The sequence below is a fragment of the Pristiophorus japonicus genome, chromosome 4 (genome assembly GCF_044704955.1).
Source record: "Pristiophorus japonicus isolate sPriJap1 chromosome 4, sPriJap1.hap1, whole genome shotgun sequence".
NCBI lineage: Eukaryota > Metazoa > Chordata > Chondrichthyes > Pristiophoridae > Pristiophorus > Pristiophorus japonicus.
In genome coordinates this window covers 41,408,442-41,430,860 of record NC_091980.1, presented here as the reverse complement: position 1 = coordinate 41,430,860, position 22,419 = coordinate 41,408,442, and the positions used below count along the sequence as shown (strand labels likewise).

Sequence of the window (22,419 nt, the reverse complement as noted above, 5' to 3'; positions counted from 1 at the left end):
CTGTCTACCATTCCCCAGATTAACAATCTGGCAAGTTTCCAGAAGACTGCCTGCAGCCGAGGAACTGTACCCCAGCAAGAGAAAGTGTCAAGGAGAGATTAAAAAAAAACTCAATGCACAAAACAAAAGCAAAAGCAAATTAAAAATACTATATTTCCATATAACAATTATACATACAAGTTGACAGTTTTTAAGCTTCATGTCATTAGGAGCCAAAGTTCAAATCACACAATGACAGACATTTCATACCTATTGATAGCTTTGCTGCTGGTGACATACATGAATAGCGAAGGAAAAAAAAAAAAATCTTGCGACAGCATGCCTTCTTACTTGTTGAAGCAGTACAGATGGTTTGGTGAAATAAAAATAAACAAACAGGTGGCAATACATAGAGACTGGGCTGCTTTAAAAGTCGGAAGGATTAGCCGGGAACCTTTCAAGAAGAGTCCTATAAAATATGTACACAACTTTCCATAAATCTTAACCAATTACACTTTATACATAGTTTAGCATTTTTGGAATTTTTTTTGGTTTCCAATAATGGGATGGAATAATAGTCACTGAATCGCACAGGTTTAATGTATAAAATAGCAAATTTTAACTTGCGATTTACAATTTGTAGCAAAACAATTTTAGTATTGTGCCCAAGAAGTTATTTTATCAATTTAAAAATAAACGATAAGTCATTTGGAAGCAGATATTCACTCTAATATGTAATGGTACAGTTCATCACATACCTGAAATTTAGTACATGATGATATTTGCATCATTACATTAAAAAGTTAATTTGGAAATCATACAGGGTCATGGAATGGTTAGATTTGGGTTAGTACCAGTGATTCACCAGAGAGTTCCTGATCACAGTGTTGCTAAAGGCAGCCACCAACTACAGGAAGCTTACCAATAGAAAATAAGAGTAAAATCAAAGTCAAGTTGGTTTCATGCAGCATTGGTAGAGGTGTGTCAGGTTACACACCTTCCATCTTGGCAAAAATATGGCATGATGGAAAGGGATAAGAATGAGATATAGCACAAAGTCAAGGAGGGGAAACTCACTAGCCTGGGGGAAGGAGAAAAAAGACAAAACAAAACCACATTCTTGTTCAATTAAAATAAACCCCAGCTAACATCATACTTTACATTATGGCAATAGGGCGTTTATGAAAACACTGTTTAGTTATTCAAATATGAATGTACACCTTATATTTTGTAGCTGTAATCATGTTTTTATATTATTTTCATATGAATTATTGTGCTGAACGATGCTGCAGGACAAACATATATCCATTACATCATTAAATACAGTCCATTGAATGTATACAAAAGGAGGAAACATGCACAAAGTGGTATGTGCAAAAATGCTGATACAATGGGCTCAATTTTCCCCAAAGCATTTTTTTGGTGTACTTGAAGAGTTACGCCCGATTTTTTTGGGCCTAAGTACATAAAAAAAAAATATTCTAAGTTCCCTGTTGGATTTCTTCATTTTTTGCATGGCGTAACCCCACCTTTAGTTTTGAGGGTGGAGCCTTGACCTGCGCCAAAAAGATCAGGCTGCCATGGTAACCAGGGACACAATGCGAGCGGAGGCTGCAAATTGAAGCATACAGCCAGCTCCCAACACATTAAAAGAATTGAAAAACACATAGCAGCAACTTACCTCCAGCCCCGCCCGAAGGGCTTGCCGGTCCGGTCCCATTCTCAGTCCCCGGATTTCTTCTCTCGCTCCCCCCTTTCTCTCTCCGTGTGAGAGAGAACCGGGGAGCAAGAATGGGACCGGACAGCCTTCGGGAGGGATTGAAGGCAAGTGTGTGGGGTTGGAAGCAAGTTGCTGCTATGTGTTTTTCAATTCTTTTAGTATATCCGGGCATCTGCTGTGCCAATTTCCTTACCTGCGCCGATTTCCTTAACACTCCAGAAGGTTTTCAGCAGAGGCCACATATGCTGCCCTAAGCACAACTGGAGTAACTCTCAGCTGGCCAAACTTCCCTAATTGGCGTAGGTGGCTGATTACGTCCCCTTTGGCTGAAAAGAAAACTGACCTAAAAAAATCGTAACTAATTGAGTTATACTGGTGCAAATTGATTGAGAAAACTGTGGTTTTTCAACTTAGGCCAAAAAGAACAGCCTGCTCCAAAAAGAAATCACTGGGGAAAATTCTATAAGATTCCAAAATGGGGATTGAAATATTTGGAACTTTAAAGAATCAATTATTTTTTGGAATTTAAAATGTTTGGCATTAGCATTTCATATCTGAGGCTTACTTCAGTATAAAGGAGAAAAATTTACTTGGATTAACTATTAACGGGCTCAACCACATGTTAAATGTTTAATATGGCAAATTCCAATAATTTGTAAAATTATGTGCAAAACAGTGCACCTTTTACAATTAAAGAACTGCAGCATAGTGGCAAGTTATAGGAGAGAGTGCCACACATCAATCCCAAATCAATAACATTTAGTTTGTTTTTGAAATAAGCCTACTTACATCCATTTAAAAACAATTGACTCGTCAAAAAAATCATGGTGTTCACAGTATTATTCCTACATTCAAATTCTCCTTTATCTACAACTTTTGTTCATTCAAGTAAATTTTGAAATATATTTGACTGTATTGGGACTTTTCATTATAATAGGGGCATTATTGCATTCATAGATCTCCATGTTATATGGATGTGATTTCCACAGAAATACATCAATAAAAGTTAGAGACAGTAATATAGCATATTTGTAAATATATTCTATTTAAAAGGAACACACATACACACAAGGACTGAAATTCAATGATGGCCATGAGTGTAACTATTAAACTTTACAAAGTGTTTTTCCTAAAAGAAAGTTACGAGAACATTTTATGGGAAACGGAGATGTTCAATATAGTATATCTGAAGACAAGTTAATTGATCATTTATTCATAAATGCAAATGAAGTACACTTTCTCTTTGAATGTAGTTTATCTCCTTTTTTTCTCCTTTGTAACCTTCCAGGCCACATGCACATGATTCACTCAGGACAACTGCAATTATTTGCAGTGCCTTTGTCACCTCTATGGCTAATTAATAAATGGGAAAAGCAAAGGTGTACTGATTCAAATTCAAAATCATGGCAATTTGTTGACTAAACAGCCTCATCTCTATTTAGTCTGATGTACTTACTGTTTAAAACAAAAGGATGCATACAAAACAAGCGTAGGAAGACAAGAATCATGTGTGAACAAGAATAATTGTGAGATTTCATTTGGAAATTATAAAAAATAGCAGAGAATGCATCTAACAAGAGCAAGTGGTATAAAGGTGAAACATTGGTGCCACCTTATCTTTCTGTGAACGGGATGTCCTACTTTAGGAAGAATTTCAAGGCCAAGGTTTAGAGGAAATCCAATAGCTTTGTTCAACATTTGAGGAGTTTCTAAGAAGGTAATTAAGAAAAATCTATTTCCACTGCTTAGCAAGTCTGTAACTGGGGAACATAAATTTAAATTCACCACCAAGAGAACAAAGGGAGAGGTTAGGTGATTTTTTTTTTAATGTACAGGCTTCCTATGAAATGGAAAATGCTAACAAAGTGGTGGAAAACAATCCATAACTACATTTAAAAGGAAAATAGATAAATATCTGAAAAAGAAAACATTGAAAGGGCAGGAAAATTGGACCAAGTGGATAGCTTTTTCAGAGCTGCCACAGGTATAAAGGACTAAGTGGCCTAATTTCTGTGCTGTAATCTTCTATTCTGTAGCCTAGAGTTTTATTTCTTATAGTCTGGGTACCTTGACTACTTTGGTGCCTGCATGCGCTCCTGCTCATTTTCTAGAATTCAATTAATAGATAGTGTGCACTGTAGAATAAAACTTACACTTTAAAGAAAATGGACCATAGATCAAATTTGGAGACAAGCACATGTGAAGGTCACAAACATTAGGCATATACTGCACATCCGATCCACAGTTTGTCTACACAGATTTCTAGCATAAGAAGTTAATTTCTTGCTTTAATTACCTTAAAAAGACACTTACTGTTTTGAACAGAAAAGACACTGGTATGAAATTGCCACAACAGCTCAAAAGGTGTACTGTCACGATTTCCGCCTCTTTTTTGGTGGCTCTTCATCAGAGCTGCTAATGCTACTGCTGGAACTAGAGTCAGAGTCTGAATCAGAGGAAGATGTTTCACTTGATGATGATGTTGATGACGACGAGGAGCTGTCAGTTGATGAACTGTCATCATCACTGCTGCTGCTCTCTGATGTGGAGGAATTAGATGATGTTTCGCTGTCTGAAGATGAATCAGTGGAAGAAGTACTGCTACTGCTGCTAATAACGCTCTTAGACCTTGAAATGAAAAGTGAATGCACAGGACAGTTAACTCCTTATTCGCATTACACAACCAATGTAGCCATTGTCTGTCATGTAAAATCCCCTAACTGGATATTGTACAGTACATGTATTAGAGGCAGAATACTTTTTATGTCTGTCCGCCTGTGTTTTAATTGTTTTTGCCAGTAGTTTCTAGAGAACTGTTCTCGTTTTATTTTCTAAAGTTAAACATTATATAGACTGTGGGTAAGAGTCCTTTCCTTGTTGCATGAGCACACACAAGAACTCAAGATTCCCACACTAGAGATATGAGGAATTGAAAAGCATAGCTTGCAAAAGAAAAAAAGTCCTAACTATTATAAAAATGTTTAAATTTTTGAGTTCAAAATAGGAGTTATATAGTTAAAAGTCAAACTGTTAAATATAACACTAGTTACACATTGCTGGGTACTTCAACAGAGAGCTGTATACTCAGTTGACTGTAAAGTTCAACATAGGTGTCAGCAATTTAAGACTTGCATATCATTATCTCTCAAGTCACTCGACTGCTCAGATGTGATGCCAATTTAGCACTTTTTGAAGAAGAGCAGGGAGTTTTTCCAGTGGTCCTAGCAACATTTATTCCCTCAACCAATACTACCAAATATAGATTATCAGTTCAGTTAACTAATTGCCACTTGTGGGACCTAGCTGCGTGCAAATTGGTTATGAACCCCTCTGGAACATCGTGAGGTTGTGAAAGATGCAAGTTTGTTGTTTTTCTTTTGATAGTTAAATTGCAAACTATATGCATCACTGATGCAGGAAGAACTTGTTTTAGAAATACAAGTTATAGATTAACATTTTATCCATTACAGCCAAACCCAGCTGAAAGACCATATGTTTGAAGTTCAAGTGATATGCTATACCTACCAATGATTACTATCTATCTAAACTTCCAATGTTAATGTTTCAGGTGTACATTACTTGAGGTTTCACTTGATTATTCAAGACAAGAACCAACACAATCCATTATAGATTTAAAAATATGGCATAATGGCACTTTTCATCCTATGAGTAAAAATGGAAAATGCTGGAAATACACAGCAAGCCAGTCAGCATTTGTAATGGGAAAAGACAGGTTATGATGTTTCAGAACTGAAAGATAAAAAGGCACATTTTTTCATGGATAATTCACGTTTACTGTGTGTCTCGATAAGGCGTAGCTTGTCTTTTCTCACTACAATGCTGCCTGGCCTGTGTAGTTTCAGCACTATTTTTATTTCAGATTTCCAGTTTTTTTTCTTTATTTTGTGGGAGAACAATTTGCCTAGCGGTTCTTCACCTACTGTTACATTTATAACACTCAAAAATGTGAAACCTGTGTTTCATTTTTCTGTTCACCTAGAAAAAGACCAGCGTTGTGATTGCGATTACACTAGAGAGGGTACATAGAAACATAGAAAATAGGTGGAGCAGGCCATTCGGCCCTTCGAGCCTGCACCACCATTCAACATGATCATGGCTGATCATGCAACTTTACTAGGAGATCGTTTATTATTCCTGTCTCATTACAGAGGACTAGATCTAAGATAGCTTGCTCCCTTGTAGGTTCTATAACATACTGTTCTAAGAAACAATCCCTTATGCATTCTATGAATTCCTCCTCCAGGCTACCCCGTGCGATTTGATTTGACCAATCGATATGTAGGTTAAAATCCCCCATGATTACTGCCGTTCCTTTTTCACATGCCTCCATTATTCCCTTGATTATTGCCCGCCCCACCGTGAAGTCCTGATGAAATGCATCCCAGGGTATTAAAAGAGATGGCGGAAGTTACAGCAGATGCATTCGTTATAATCTACCAAAATTCTCTGGACTCTGGGGAGGTACCAGCGGATTGGAAAGCAGCTAATGTAATGCCTCTGTTTAAAGAAGGGGGCAGACAAAAGGCAGGTAACTATAGGCCGGTTAGTTTAACATCTGTAGTGGGGAAAATGCTTGAAGCTATCATTAAGGAAGAAATAGCGGGACATCTAGATAGGATTAGGGAAATCAAGCAGACGCAGCATGGATTCATTAAGGGGAAATCATCTTTAACTAATTTACTGGAATTCTTTGAGGATATAACGAGCATGGTGGAGAGAGGTGTACCGATGGATGTGGTGTATTTAGATTTTCAAAAGGCATTCGATAAGGTGCCACACAAAAGGTTACTGCAGAAGATAAAGGTATGCGGGGTCAGTGGAAATGTATTAACATGGATAGGGAATTGGCTGGCTAACAGAAAGCAGAGAGTCGGGATAAATGGGTCCTTTTCGGGTTGGAAATCGGTGGTTAGTGGTGTGCCACAGGGATCGGTGCTGGGATCACAACTGTTTACAATATACATAGATGACCTGGAAGAGGGGACAGAGTGTAGTGTAACAAAATTTGCAGATGACACAAAGATTAGTGGGAAAGCAGGTTGTGTAGAGGACACAGAGAGGCTGCAAAGAAATTTAGATAGGTTAAGCGAATGGGCTAAGGTTTGGCAGATGGAATACAATGTCGGAAAGTGTGAGGTCATCCACCTTGGGAAAAAAAACAAAAAAAGGGAATATTATTTGAATGGGGAGAAATTACAACATGCTGCGGTGCAGAGGGACCTGGGGGTCCTTGTGCATGAATCACAAAAAGTTAGTTTGCAGGTTCAGCAGGTAATCAGGAAGGCGAATGGAATGTTGGCCTTCATTGCGAGAGGGATGGAGTACAAAAGCAGGGAGGACCTTCTGCAACTGTATAGGGTATTGGTGAGGCCGCACCTGGAGTACTGCGGCAGTTTTGGTCGCCTTACTTAAGGAAGGATATACTGGCTTTGGAGGGGGTACAGAGACGATTCACTAGGCTGATTCCGGAGATGAGGGGGTTACCTTATGATGATAGATTGAGTAGACTGGGTCTTTACTCGTTGGAGTTCAGAAGGATGAGGGGTGATCTTATAGAAACATTTAAAATAATGAAAGGGATAGACAAGATAGAGGCAGAGAGGTTGTTTCCACTGGTAGGGGAGACTAGAACTAGGGGGCACAGCCTCAAAATACGGGGGAGCCAATTTAAAACCGAGTTGAGAAGGAATTTCTTCTCCCAGAGGGTTGTGAATCTGTGGAATTCTCTGCCCAAGGAAGCAGTTGAGGCTAGCTCATTGAATGTATTCAAGTCACAGATAGATAGATTTTTAACCAATAAGGGAATTAAGGGTTATGGGGAGCGGGCGGGTAAGTGGAGCCAAGTCCACGGCCAGATCAGCCATGATCTTGTTGAATGGCGGAGCAGCTCGAGGGGCTAGATGGCCTACTCCTGTTCCTAATTCTTATGTTCTTATGTATGTTATGTAACTTCAGTACCCCACTCCTGCCTTCTCTCCATACCCCTTGATCCCTTTAGCCGTAAGGGCCACATCTAACTCCCTTTTGAATATATCCAACGAACTGGACTCAACAACTTTCTGTGGTAGAGAATTTCACAGGTTCACAATTCTCTGGGTGAAAAAGTTTCTCATCATCTCAGTCCAAGATGGCTTACCCCTTATCCTTAGACTGTGACCCTGGTTCTGGACTTCCCCAACATCGGGAACATTCTTCCTGCATCTAACCCTTCAGAATTTTATATGCTTCTATGAGATCCCCGCTCATTCTTCTAAATTCCAGTGAATATAAGCCTAGTCGATCCAGTCTTTCTTCATATGTCAGTCCTGCCATTCCGGGAATCAGTCTGGTGAACCTTCGCTGCACTCCCTCAATAGCAAGAATGTCCTTCCTCAGATTAGGGGACCAAAACTGCACACAATACTCAAGGTGTAGTCTCACCAAGGCCCTGTACAACTGCAGTAAGACCTCTCTGCTCCTATACTCAAATCCTCTCGCTACGAAGGCCAACATGCCATTTGCTTTGGGCTAGACTTTCCACTTTCAGGCTAAGGCCGAAAAAAATGGGCCTTGTTCCAGCGATGCGGGATCTAACGCCCGTGCTGATCGCCGGCTCAAGGCCCATTTTCTTTTTTGCGATTTTCTGCTCGGCCTTAGCCCAGCGATGTCAAATGGGCGATGTCATTTCTCGGCAATCTCCTGATCGGCCAAAGAAAACGGAAGTGAATGAGAAAAAAAAGCTTCCCTAGCAACGCATTACTGCGCATGTGCAGGTTGATGCTTCTTCCCGTGTTTTGAGAGGTCAAGGGTCTTCACACATGCTCAGAAGCTCTGGGTGGGTCTGGGGGAGAGAGAGAGAGAGAGAGAGAGAGAGAGAGAGAGAGAGAGAGAGAGAGAGAGAGAGGTGAAAGGAAGGTCAGAAAGTCTTATCCAAATTACAGATAAATTTAAAGACTGGAGGGAGGTGCAGGAAAGAGAAAGGCCAAAGCCTTCAGAGAAGAGGCAAATGAGGCCCTTGTAAGGATCTGACACAGGGTGGGCAGGGGAAATCTCCAGCCCGTGCATATTGCAGGAATTGGTCTGAAATAGCCGACGTAGTCACATCGGCCTCCAATGAAATGGGCATACCGGACCAGTGCCGCAAACGGTGGAACAGCCTACTGGCAGCTGCGAGAGTAGTTGAAATTTATATTTATGTATTATTTAATGATCTAAATAGTAACTAGAATCTGCAATGTTATTGGGGTACATTTAAACATAACTAAATTTTACGCAACCCAGCATAAAGTTAAATGTTCACTTGTTATCATTACTTAACTGTTCCCTTTCCATTCTTTCTGAAATGGTCACTTGTGGTCATCACTGAAATGGTCACTTGTGGTCATCACTGAAACGGTCACTTGTTGGCATGACTGAAATGGTCACTTGTTGGCATGACTGAAATGGCCACTTGTTCTGTAAAATGTTCATTTCTTCTTCTTGTAACGTTTTGGGGATTTTGAGGGAAGGGTGGTTTGGTGCGGGGGTGGGGGGTTGGAGGGAGGGTGTTGTTCATTAGTTCTTTGTTAATAAAAAAAAAAAATTTCTACAACTTTTGAACCTTCTCTCTTACTTACATAAGTTTTACAACGTACTGTTCTTCAGGCAGATTTGTTTATTTATTCTGTTTCCCCATGGAATATTAAATAACTTCATTATGTAAAAGCTAGTTAATAAATAATTTCAATATATGCATAAATAAGGTGATAACACCTATTTATATTCCCTGTCCCAAATTTCTGAGTACAATTTGCATCAATTTTACTCTCTAAATAACTCAGAACAATTCTCCACCCTTCCTCAGAGGCTAAAAATGGCATCCATAGTGCCCATTTCCCTCTCTAAGGCCCTGAAAAAGCAACTATTTTTGAGCACTCTTTTGGGTCTTAGCATGCACTTCGCTGGGCCAATGCAAGTGCTGAAATTTGGGATGGGCTTTGTGTTGGCGATCATTTGGGCGATCATTTCAGCGATCAAAGTGGAAACTTGGGTGCCTATTTTTCCGGCGATATTTTGGGCCTAGTTTCCACTTTTTACTCAAAATGGGCAATAGAGGTCCATTTTGGGCCATAGATGAGTCTTAGATGGGCGATGTGAAGTGGAAAGTCTAGTCCTTTCTTTTGTGTGCGCTGTACCTGCATGTCTACTTTCAATGACTGATGTACCATGACACCCAGGTCTCGTTGCACCTCTTACTCCCCTTTTCACTAATCTGTCACCATTCAGATAATAATCTGCCTTCCTGTTTTTGCCACCAAAGTGGATAACCTCACATTTATCCACATAATACTGCATCTGCCATGCATTTGCCCACTCACCTAACCTGTCCAAATCACCCTGCAGCCTCTTAGCATCCTCCTCACAGCTCACATTGCCACCCAACTTAATGTCATCTGCAAACTTGGAGATATAACATTCAATTCCTTCGTCTAAATCATTAATATATATTGTAAATAGCTGGGGTCCCAACACTGAACCTTGCGGTACCCCACTAGTCACTGCCTGCCACTCTGAAAAGGACCTGTTTATTCCCACTCTTTGCTTCCTGTCTGCCAACCAGTTCTCTATCCACGTCAATACATTACCCCCAATACCATGTGCCTTAATTTTGCACACTAACCTCTTGTGTGGGACCTTGTCAGAAGCCTTTTGAAAGTCCAAATACACCACATCCACTGGTTCTGCCTTGTCCACTCTACAAGTTACATCCTCAAAAAATTCTAGAAGATTTGTCAAGCATGATTTCCCTTTCATAAATCCATGCTGACTTGGACCGATCCTGTCACTGCTTTCCAAATGCGCTGCTATTACATCTTTAATAATTGATTCCAGTATTTTCCCCACTACCAATGTCAGGCTAACCGGCCTATAATTCCCTGTTTTCTCTCTCCCTCTTTTAAAAAGTGGGGATACATTAGCTACCCTCCAGTCCATAGGAACTGATCCAGAGTCCATGGAATGTTGGAAAATGACCACCAATGCATCTACTATTTCTAGGACCACTTCCTTAAGTACTCTGGGATGCAGACTATCAGAGGAAATTTACAAGGATGTTGCCAGGGCTGGAGAATTTTAGCTATGATGAAAGATTGGATAGGCTGGGATTGTTTCCTTTGGAACAGAGGAGGCTGAGGGGAGACTTAACTGAGGTGTATAAAATGATGAGGGGCTTAGATAGAGTGGATAGGAAGAATCTATTTCCCCTAGCAGAGAGGTCAATAACCATGGAGTATAGATTTAACATAATTGGTAGAAGGATTAGATGGGAGTTGAGAACTTTTTTCACCCAGGTGGTGGAGGTCTGGATCTCAATGCTTGAAAGGGTGGTAGAGATAGAAACCCCCATCACATTTAAAAAGTACTTGGATATGCACTTGGAGTGCCGTAACATACAATGCTGCGAAAGAACTGGAAAGCTCTTTTTTGGCAGGCACAGTCACGATGGGCTGAATGGCCTCCTTTTGTGCCGTAAATTTCTATGATTCTAGCTGGTCCACTGAGCCTGTTCAACAGAGTCAGGTTACAATTATGCATCATGATCTCCAGTGCTCCCACCCACCAGCAGACACGTAATGTTCTGAGAAGCAAAATAAACAGAAAAAAAGGCATAAGCCAATTCAGGGAAAAATAATTTAGAGCAATGCCTCTTTGAACCCCAAAGGTGATCAAAAGGAGTTCCAGGAGACCACTGTGACAATGAGGTACATCTAATTGGCCGGATGTGACTATTGGTGACCCACAAGGATCGGTGTTGGGACCGCCACTATTCACCATATTTATAACTGACTTAGATGATGGGATAGAAAGCCATATATCCAAGTCTGCTGATGACACAATGAAAGGCGGCATTGTAAGCAGTGTAGATGGAAGCATAAAATTTTAAAAATATTAATAGATTAAGCGAATGGGCAAAACTGTGGCAAATGGATTTCAATGTAGGCAAATGTGAGGTTATCCACTTCGGACCTAAAAATGATAGAACAGGGTACTTTCTAAATGGTGAAAAGCCAGAAACAGTGGAGATAAGAGAGAAACTGGGGAGGTCCATGTACATAGATCAGTGAACAGGCTAGAGGAGCTAAATGGCCTACTTCCGTTCCTATGTTCCCATCAGCTAACATTTCACCTACCTTTTGTAGTGCTTTCAGCCTCAGCTTGGAACTCGTCCAGCTCCCTTCTGAATGCAAATTTGCTACAAACACTCACTGCACAAGTTGGCAATTTGTTCCAGAGGTCAATGACCCTCTTTTTAAAAAAAAAAAGGAAAACCTCCCGACATTTAACCTAGTTCTGTGCTTACTTCCCAAGTTAACACTCTTCTCTTCCCCTCCGCCCTCGCTTTCCATTTCACACTGGCACTGTTCTTCTCCCTTTCATATTGGCACCATTGTCCCTGCCTTTAATTGCATGCTGGTACTCTTCTGGCCGCAGCGTGGCTCCAGGCTCCTCCCCCTCCCTCAGTATACAATGGCATTCAATTACTTGGAACAGCAGAAGGTAGGAAATAGCATTGGTATAGGAAGACAAATAATCAGTTCACACAGAGTGGGAATTCCTGGTATTGCAATTACTTTGCACATATTGGGGGAAAGGGATAGAGAGCCTGTGCACTCTATGGATGGGAATTCCTGGTATCACAAGCATTCCCGCGCTACAGTATGCAGTGGTATTTTAGAACTGGAGTGGGGAAAAAACTGGCAGCAGCACTGGTACTGGGGAAGGCAAGGTAAAATGCAAGTGTTGGGAACCACCCTGAGAGGGTGGGGAGGAGGTTAGAGATATTTTGGGGAAAAATACTCTGTGGTCCTGGAACTTTGATAGAAACTTTTTGTACTGCAGGTTATAGGAAGGATTATGCAATAAGCCCAGTTCTCTGAAGGTTACCTTTTCTTCTTTATCTTCATTTCTGTATTTCCTTGTCCACTGTTGAAAGTTAAAACAATTAACTCTTTTGGTTGAGCTTTTTATTTTTAATATTAAACATATCTCTTTATCCAATGATGTGCATAATCATGACATCTTATATACTGCAAGCTGTGAAGCAAATTTGATACTTAAACATTCCAAAGTTGAGAACATTTGGTGACTACATAAATTTGTATTTTTGGCAAATTTCCCCCCCCACCAAAATTTATTTTTGAAAACTGCTTCCATACTGTCCACATACAATAAAGCAAGAAGCCCATTTTAAAAATGTAGTCTATTTGAACGCTAGTAAAAATAGAAACATAAAATGGGCTTTTATTGAGAGAGCCCAAATGTTTAAAGCAGAGCTGAATTAAGAATTCTTGAGGCCCTGGGCACGAAAAACATTCAGGACTCCTTGGCACTTCCCACAAACTCCTCCCTAGATCTAATAATAAACAAACATGTAGTATAATGCACAATGAAATAGGCTCATCGAATATTTACACACTATTTTCATTAACATATATCACAATATAGTGCACTTAAATAAAATGGCCTCCTGACGAGAGCCCCATATTGAGCCTGGACAGAGGGCATGGGTGCCATAGGTCAGCGCATTAATCTGCCCCGGTTTAAAATTTGACTTTAATATCAATTTTCCTCAGCTCTTTAGTCAAACAAACCATGTTGGCTAGTTCTTCACCAAGCAGTGCCCATTCCAATCACACTCCCGATCACAGGCTCATGTCTCAAACTCAAAGTGGCAGTTGAAATTGGATTTCTGCCAGCTATCAATATACATCAGCAAGACTCTAGAAAAAGGTGACAATAGCCTTTTCTTTCTCCCACCCCTCAATAGGTAATCACTCTTGCAGTATGGTTCTCTAGCAACCCGTAACCCTCTAGTCATGCTTTACAAATAGCTTGTGATGAACCTCATAGTCAAGCCTCATGCTGTTTCTCACACGATGTTTGCACATTCAGTTTCCAGCAGTGGTAGCTGGATAAAGTTCAGAAATGCCAATTTTAGTTGATTTTCCCCCCTCCCTAGCCTGGGGACACAGGTGTCAATTGTAGTTTCCCTACTACTACCACCTGAGCTATCAATTTACTCAGGACAGACACGGGATCAAACTGGGACTTTTCTGGTCTACATGCCTCAGTACCCCATGCAATGCAGTGCATTAATCCACTGAGGAAGCAGGTTTTAATATGAAAGCACACATACCTCAGTGGCAATGCTAGTTTATTTTGTTTTTCCTTCAAAGTCTTCTTTAATTGCACTGTTCGTGATGGTCTATGTAGATACTTCCGCTTTCCAGTGCACTCATAGGTCCAGTGGCCATATTCTAAACACTTTTGACATCGAACATGTTGTTTATTAGCTTCCCTAAAACACAGACACCAGAATACAGAAAGTATAAATTACCACATTCATAGTGCTGACAAGCAAACACAATGTTTAACTGATTCATTTAACAGACTTTCAGGAAATACATTTGTACATTTTGCTATAACTGAACAATTTAAAGTTCAGTTTTAGCGAAGTGTAAAGTGCCAATCTTACCTTTAGAAATAAAATAATTTCAAAATGATAGTGAAATATGGCCCACCTCTCTTTAGCGATGCATACTAATTATCCATCTCAGCTGGAATAACAAACCTGATACTGAAACACTTTTTGAAGTGTTGAGCTTGTAAATTTGTTATCCTGTAGATACTTAGTAGGAGCAACAAAAAGATAGTCTGTTCACATCTGCAAAAGTAGCAGATACAGCACCTGCAATGCGCCAACACATCCTTCTCATACATTAGCTCCATTAAAATGAATTCATATGATTCCCCTGTGTAGCTTTCCCATTACAAACTAAAAAAAACCCAAAAAAGTTAGAATTAATACATATAAATTCTTGGAGTAAATCAAAGTTCACTTTAACAAGAAGATTTTGCAGCCACCCAATAAAAGCAATATGCCAAGTAAATTATACTGAACTAGAAGGTGAAAAAAGGATTGATGTTAAACAAGATTTTTCCCAATGTTCTCTCACATAGTAATTAACAGTTTAAAGGATATCTACAAAAACAAATCCATTTTTCCTCGTAGCTATTAAATACACCCTATACTTGCTCTGCATGATACTGGCCCATATAATTCGCTGCTTCCAATTTCCTTGATGGAAACATGGTGAGACGGTCAGAGAAGTTAACTATTTCACATAGTTAGAGGCCACTTTCATGGGGGTTAATGATCCACATACATTTTTTTTTGGGGGGGGGGGGGAGGAGAAGGGGGGAAAGAGAAGAAAGGAGTCCCTCTTGTAAAATAGATGACTTTGTACCATAGCATATAGTTTATAGGCAAAAGCGGTTTGTTAGCACAAACATCCTTTCATACAATTCTAGGGCTCTGTGAGCTTATCCACCAAGTCTCTGCACCATATTTATCAGGAAAGTTCCAAGTTCAATCTTTTGGTGAGGCACTGGTGGGAAAGGGTGCTAGTGGAATGATACTTCTACAGCAAGTAAATGTTTCATGAGGGAAGGGAGAAAATAGACAAGAAATAATCAGTAACTTCCAACTTTTGCTTCACCCTTGCTCAAATTGCAGCCCCAGAGAATTCCGAGTCTGCCAGTATTTATCATATATGGATTACTTTGTTATTAAGAGAGACTAATCAAAATTCACATTCATAAAAACATAAGAAATAGGAGCAAGAGTAAGCCATATGGCCCCTCGAGCCATTTAATACGATCATGGCTAATCCGATCATGGACTCAGGTCCACCTCCCTGCCCGCTCCCCATAACTCCTTATTCCCTTATCGGTTAAGAAACTGTCTATCTCGGTCTTAAATTTATTCAATGTCCCACAGCTCTCTGAGGCAGCGAATTCCACAGATTCATAACCCTCAGAAGAAATTTCTCCTCATCTCAGAATAAAGGGCCATCCATTTAAGACTAAGATTATGCCCTCTAATTCTAGTCTCCCCTAACAGTGGAAACATCCTCTCTGCAGCCACCTTGTCAAGCCCCCTCATAATCTTACGCGCTTCGATAAGATCACCTCTCATTCCTCTGAATTCCAAGGAGTAGAAGCCCAACCTACTCAACCTTTCCTCATAAGTCAACCTCCTCATCTTCGGAATCAACCTAGTGAACCTTCTCTGAACTGCCTCCAAAGCAAGTATATCCTTTCTGAAATATTCATTATTTCAAAGTCAATTTATGAAAGTTAGTGATCTCCATGTAAGTAGTCAGCAATGCAGCTTAAATGAAAGAAAAAGCTCTGCAACACGTATTTACACTTTTTATTAAATTAAAATTCAGATCATACTTCTTCATTTTAAATCGCACCAATCATGAATCAAACATCATGTAAAGCTAATTCATCTCATTGATGAGACCCATCTCCTGGTCCCTTGACCCCATTCCCACAAAACTTTCCTTGATCCATCTGCTTTTGGAACTGCAGCCCCATCTCAAACCTCCATTCTCTAAAGTCTTTGAATGTGTTGTTGCCTCTCAAACTCATGCCCATCTCTCCTGCAACTCCTTGAATCTTTTCAATCAGGTTTCTACACCTTCTACAGCACTGAAACAGTCCTAATCAAAGTCACAATCAACTGTGACAGTGATGCATTATTCCCTTTCCCTCATCCTCTCGACAGTCAACCACAACATTCTCCTCCAATGCTTTTCCTCGGTTGATCAACTTAGTGGGACTGTCTTCCCTTAGTCCCACTTTTAACTATCTGTTTGACTATCTCCCCGTCAACCCCCACTACCACCTCAGAAGTCCCCCGAGGTTCCATGTACATGCTGCTTCTTGGTGACATCATCCACATACACAGGGTCAGATTCTACTGTACCGCTCTTCTGCATCTGTACTGTCAAATGGCATTCAACCTTAGATGAACTACAAGTTTCTCCAGCTAATAATTGGGAAGACCAAAGCCACGGGCTTCAACACCCACCACAAACTCAATACTCTCACCCCAACCCCATCCTTGGTGCCCTATTCGACTCTAAGCTGAACCTCCAACTCCATATTGTTTCCATCACAAAGACTGCCTTAAGAATTTAAAGAGTTAATACAAAATGATAAGCTGTTTGCAAAACTAAGCTATTTGCTAAACAAACAGTTTTTGTTGGAGTAAGCTTTAAACCAGAACTATATCCGATTGCATCCAGTTTAGCCTAAACTGTCTTGAAGCCTATGTCACAGGCAGGTCAAGAAGAAGAAAAGGAAGTACCGGAGCATGGTTATCTAAGATGTTGGATAGAATCATGAAGTTAAAGAACGATGAAGTCTAGTGTGCTGAACTTAAAGGGTGCAGAATTTCTTGTTAAGCAAAAAACCCCCAATAATTTAAACATTATGCCGAAAAACAAAACTGGACCGCTTAAGTCAGCTGATCATAACTTTGGGAGTGTAACAAGAGGGATTGTAAACATTCAGCGCAGAGATAGAAGACCCATGAGGGATGTGGAGCTTGGAGTGGTGGATCCATGCTGGCCATCTGAGCCTAATACCCCTCAAGTATTCTAGCTTGACGCCCCTCTTAGCTAGAACAATGGATTAGAAGAGAACAAGGCATTGCACGGTACTCTGTCCAGTGACTGAACAGGCAATATCGTTCGGAGCTGTAAATGAGTCTTGAAATACTAATTTTTGGCTGTATTGATTTCTACTGTACTTAACACCTGTTACCAATATGGAGTCAAGTTTGAATTGTTAAGTTTGAAGTGGAACTCTCTTACAGCTTATATCCACCTCCATAACATTCACTCCTATCTCAGCTCATCTGTCACTGAAACCCTCAGCCATGCATTTATCATCACACTGGACTATTCTAACGCTCTTCTGGCCCGCATCTCATTCTCCATAAACTTCATCTAATCTAAAACCCTGCTGTCCTATTGTATTCCAAACCAAGTCCAACTTTCCCATTATCCCTGTTCTACTGACATACATTTGCTCTCAGTGCCCCAGAACATCAGAATTAAAGTTCTCATCCTTGTGCATAGATCCCTCTATGGCCTTTACCCTTGTCATCTTTATAACCTTCTCCAGTGTTATAAATCACCTCCCAACTTTGTTCCTTTGACTCTTGTGGGTCGCACCATCCCTTTGCTCGACCACTGGTGGATATGCCTTCAGCCACCAAGGCCCCATACACTGCAATCCCTCCTTAAACCAGCCTCCACTCCTTATTTGAGTCCTTAAAATCCGCCTCTTTGGTGACCCCCATCTAATATCTCCTGCTGTGGCTTGCCATCTAATTTTTACCCATGCTTGTGAAGCATGTTGGGATGCCTTTCTACATTAAAGTCGCTATATAGATGCAAGTTATTGTTGTACTCCAACCACCAGATTCTGTCAAGACCCATCAGTCTTACTTGAATCTGATGTAAAATAATGGAATCAATTAACAGGAGTAAACAATAATGGGTTAGAAAGGGAAGATCCTGTCTGCCCAACCTCCTCAATTTCTTTTAGGAATTGACAACTCCAAGTGGACTATGGAAATCCTATGATATGGGTTTCCAAAAGGAATTTCACAAAGCTCCACCCAAAATTCAAGCTGAAAGCTGTGGAGATCCAGAGTAAATCATATCCAGGGTGAATTGGGAATACTTTAGCTGAAGGGTAGAAAGCAACAGGGTAGGTGCAAGCACCAAGTGAAATCCCCCCCCCCCCAGGGCCTAGTGTTGAAATAACTATTGCTTCTAATTTACATGAATAACTTGGGAGTCACAAAATCAATGTAAATTAATCAAATTTGCTGATATCATAGAAACATAGAAAATAGGTGCAGCAGGCCATTCGGCCCTTCGAGCCTGCACCGCCATTCAATATGATCATAGCTGATCATGCAACCTCAGTACCCCACCCCTGCCTTCTCGCCATACCCCCGATCCCTTTAACAGTAAGGACTACATTTAACTCCCTTTTGAATATGTCCAACCAACTGGACTCAACAACTTTCCGTGGCATATCAAACTATGAGAGGCAATGAAATCAAAGGCAGCAGTCAGAAATTACAGAATAAGGTGAACACAATATGGGCAGGTTAATGCAGGCAATTCTAAAGTACTGCATGAACAGTATTAAAAAAGCTAAGGATAAGACTGAAAGAGACATCAGAATCTTAGTAGATACAGCACTCAACACGTCCAACCAATACAGAACAGCAGAAAAGCCAATCGAATGCTGAACTGCATAGTTAAAACAGAGTAAATCAGAGTAGGTGGAGGTTAAATTAAAGAAAAAAAGACTTGCCTTTATATAGTGCCTTTCACCGGATGCCCCAAAATGCTTTACAGTCAATTAAGTACTTTTCAAGCATAGTCACTGTTGTAATGTAGGAAACACGGCAGCCAATTTTCACAGAGCAAATTCCTACAAACAGCAATGCGATAATGACCAGATAATCTGTTTTAGCGATGTTGAGTGAGGGATAAATATTGGCTCGGACAGCAGGGATAACTCCAGTGCCATAGGATCTTTTACGTCCACCTGAGGGGACAGACAGGAGCCTTAGTTTAACGTCTCATCCGAAAGACGGCACCGAGTACTGCACTGGAGTATTAGCCGAGATTTTTGTGCTCAAGTCCCTCAACAACCCTGTGACTCAGAACCAAATGGTGCTACCAACTGAGCCACAGCTGACACTCAAACTATACAATAAGTCCTCAACCGAGACTCTGTCTTTGCCGTGAGTGTCCTTGACTCCATCCCACAGCATGCCACCCGCCATCATCTCAGCATAACCCAAGCCCGACACAAGGTTGAAAAGGCCATCCGACAAGTCATCGAGAGCAGATGGAATCCCCACCGAAGTACTAAAACATGGCAGAGAAACACTACTGGCGCAGATCCATGACCTCATTTCTCTTATCTGGAAGGAGGAGATCTCAGAGATGCAGTAATCGTGACCATCTTCAAGAAAGGTGACAAGTCCGACTGTGGTAACTACAGAAGAATCTCCCTGCTGTCGACTACCGGGAAAGCCATTGAAAGAATCCTCCTGAAGTGCCTTCTTCCTGTGGCTGATGAACTCCTCCCAGAGTTGCAATGCGGATTCCGCCCACTAAAGGGGCACAATGGACATGATCTTCACCACGCGGCAGATACAAGAGAAATGCAGGGAACAGCACCAACCCATGTCCATGGCCTTCTTCGATCTCACAAAAGCCTTCGACATGGTCAACCGTGAGGGATTATGAAGCGTCCTCCTCAGATTCGGCTGCCTTCAAAAGCTTGTCACCATTCTCCACCTGCTCCATGATGACATGCAAGCCGTGATCCTGACCAACGGATCCACCACAGATCCATTCCATATTCAGACCTGAGTCAAGCAAAGCTGTGTCACTGCACTAACGCTCTTCTTGACCTTCCTTGCTGCAATGCTCCATCTCACCCTCGGCAAGCTCTCCGCTGGAGTGGAGCTAAATTACAGGACAAACGGGAATCTGTTCAACTTCCGCTGCCTCCAGGCCAGATCCAAGGTCGTCCCATCCTCCATCATCGAACTACAATACGCAGACGACGCCTGCGCACATTCGGAGGCCGAACTCCAAGCCATTGTCAACAACTTCACTGAGGCATACGAGAGCATGGGCCTTACACTAAACATCCGTAAGATAAAGGTCCTCAACCAACCTGTCCCCGCCACACAACACTGCCCCACAAGGCCTTGGACAACGTGGTCCATTTTCCATATCTTGGGAGCCTACTGTTAACAAGGGCAACATCGATGACGAGGTCCAACACCACCTTTCGTGTGCCAGTGCAGCCTTCGGTCACCTGAGGAAGAGTGTTTGAAGACCAAGACCTCAAATCCAGCACCAAGCTCATGGTCGACAGAGCAGTGGTGATACCCGTCCTTCTATATGGCTCAGAGACATGGACTATGTACAGCAGGCACCTCAAAACACTGGAGAAGTACCACCAACGCTGCCTCCGCAAGATCCTGAAAATCCATTGGCAGGATAGGCGCACCAATGTCAGTGTCCTCGCTCAGGCCAATATCCCTAGCATCAAAGCACCGATCACGCTCGATCAGCTCCGCTGGACGGGCCACATCGCCCGCATGCCTGATACGAGACTCCAAAAACAAGCACTCTACTCGGAGCTCTGACAAGGCAAGCGAGCCCCAGGTGGGCAGAGGAAACGCTTCAAGGATGCCCTCAAAGCCTCCCTCACAAAATGTAACTGGGAATCCCTGGCCCAAGACCGCCCAAAGTGGAGCAAAAACATCCGGGAAGGTGCTGAACATTGAGTCTCTTCACCGAGAGCAAGCTGAAGCCAAGCGTCGACAGCAGAAGGAGCACGTGGCAACCCAGGCACCTGTTCATTTAACCACTGTTTGCCCCACCCGTGACAGAGACTGTAGGTCCCGTATTGGACTCCTCAGGTCACCTGAGAACTCATTTCTAGTGGAGGATGACTTGCTTCCACACTCCAAGAGACTGCATATGATAACAATAAGCTGGTCAGACTGCATTTTACAGTGTCCCAAGCAAGAAGGGAGACATTCAAATATAGAGAAGAGCAACATGGTTAATCCCAGTGTAAAAGGTCTGAGATATGAGGAATGACAGGAGAAACTTGGCCTTTTTAGCCTGGAAAGGCACCTGAAAGATGATCTTCTTGAAGTATACAAGAGTTAAGGGTATGGAAAAGGTAAATCAGAATATTACTTTACATTTTAAAATTAGGTCAAATCAAATTATAAGGTAAAGTTAACACTAATGTGAGCAAGTTCTTTTTCACATAAAGTTATCAATACATGGAATAGATAGCCAGATTACATTGTGGAGGCAATAACCCTGGAATCATTCGGTGCCAATAATGGATGAACGAAGTTGGTTTTCTTTATTTGTAATTATGTTGTGATTTTTATAAAAAGTCTAATACAATTACTTCCAATCTATCAATAACCAATTACTGAGTAAATGTATTTGTCTTAACAACTAACCATATGTACACAGAATAGCACTGGAAATTTGAACAGAGGGATCAAACAGTTGCAAAACACTTCTGAATATTCCTTTCCCAGCTACAAAGCTTATAATGATAATGATGAAGAAAAAAAAAGTTAAGTTACATGCACAAAGATGTACAAGGCCAAAAAGAATTGCAGACCATCTGGGCAGTCCCAGTTTACAGGTAGTCAAACCAGCTTAAAAAAAAACAGGAACAGAAAGAGGGCTCACACTCACGTATTTTGGTTTAATAGTTTATTCACCCACAGCACTCTAAAAATAAATTGACATTTAAACGCGTTTATGATGGGGTTTAACGCTTTGCGATGATAAATTTCATTTCTGAAATCTCCTTCACGAACGACAATCCTCCTCGAAAAGAACTACACTCACTGCCTGAGTAAACAAGTGGAACTTGACCACTCTAGTTCAAATGCGAGACATTTGGTGCGCGGCTGGTGCAGCACTGAGGCCTGGGCTGAAGATGGACCTACTTCACTCCTCACGCAACTCAAGTTCAGGCGGCGTCTAAATTCTAGGTAACCCACCCAGATCCTCGAAAGCGATCACCGCGGCCGTTTTTGTGACCGTAAACTAATCATCACGGTTTTATATGGGGGGGGGGGGGGGGGGGGAAACCCTGTCCTGTGGTCGGAATACTCACGCCTGCCTACGAGCGATCAATATGTGCATAGGCGTCGCCATCTTGGCTTCCCGAAATGCAGCAGGCCGTCACTAAGCAACAAACCTGAAGGCCCGACCAAGCCCGGGGCTTTCCTGGGC

The 22,419-nt window shown here is 41.4% G+C and overlaps 1 protein-coding gene across 1 annotated transcript; it reads right to left on the bottom strand.

Annotated features, from left to right (window-relative positions):
* Positions 1-128: 128 nt before the first annotated feature.
* Positions 129-22,345, bottom strand: zcchc10 (zinc finger, CCHC domain containing 10). Its single transcript, XM_070878110.1, has 4 exons — positions 22,301-22,345; positions 13,875-14,036; positions 12,623-12,661; positions 129-4,327 (listed from the first exon to the last, which is right to left on the bottom strand). Exons 1-4 carry the CDS (start codon positions 22,339-22,341, stop codon positions 4,072-4,074), a joined length of 498 nt encoding a protein of 165 aa, XP_070734211.1. The 5' UTR covers positions 22,342-22,345; the 3' UTR covers positions 129-4,071.
* Positions 22,346-22,419: the final 74 nt, after the last annotated feature.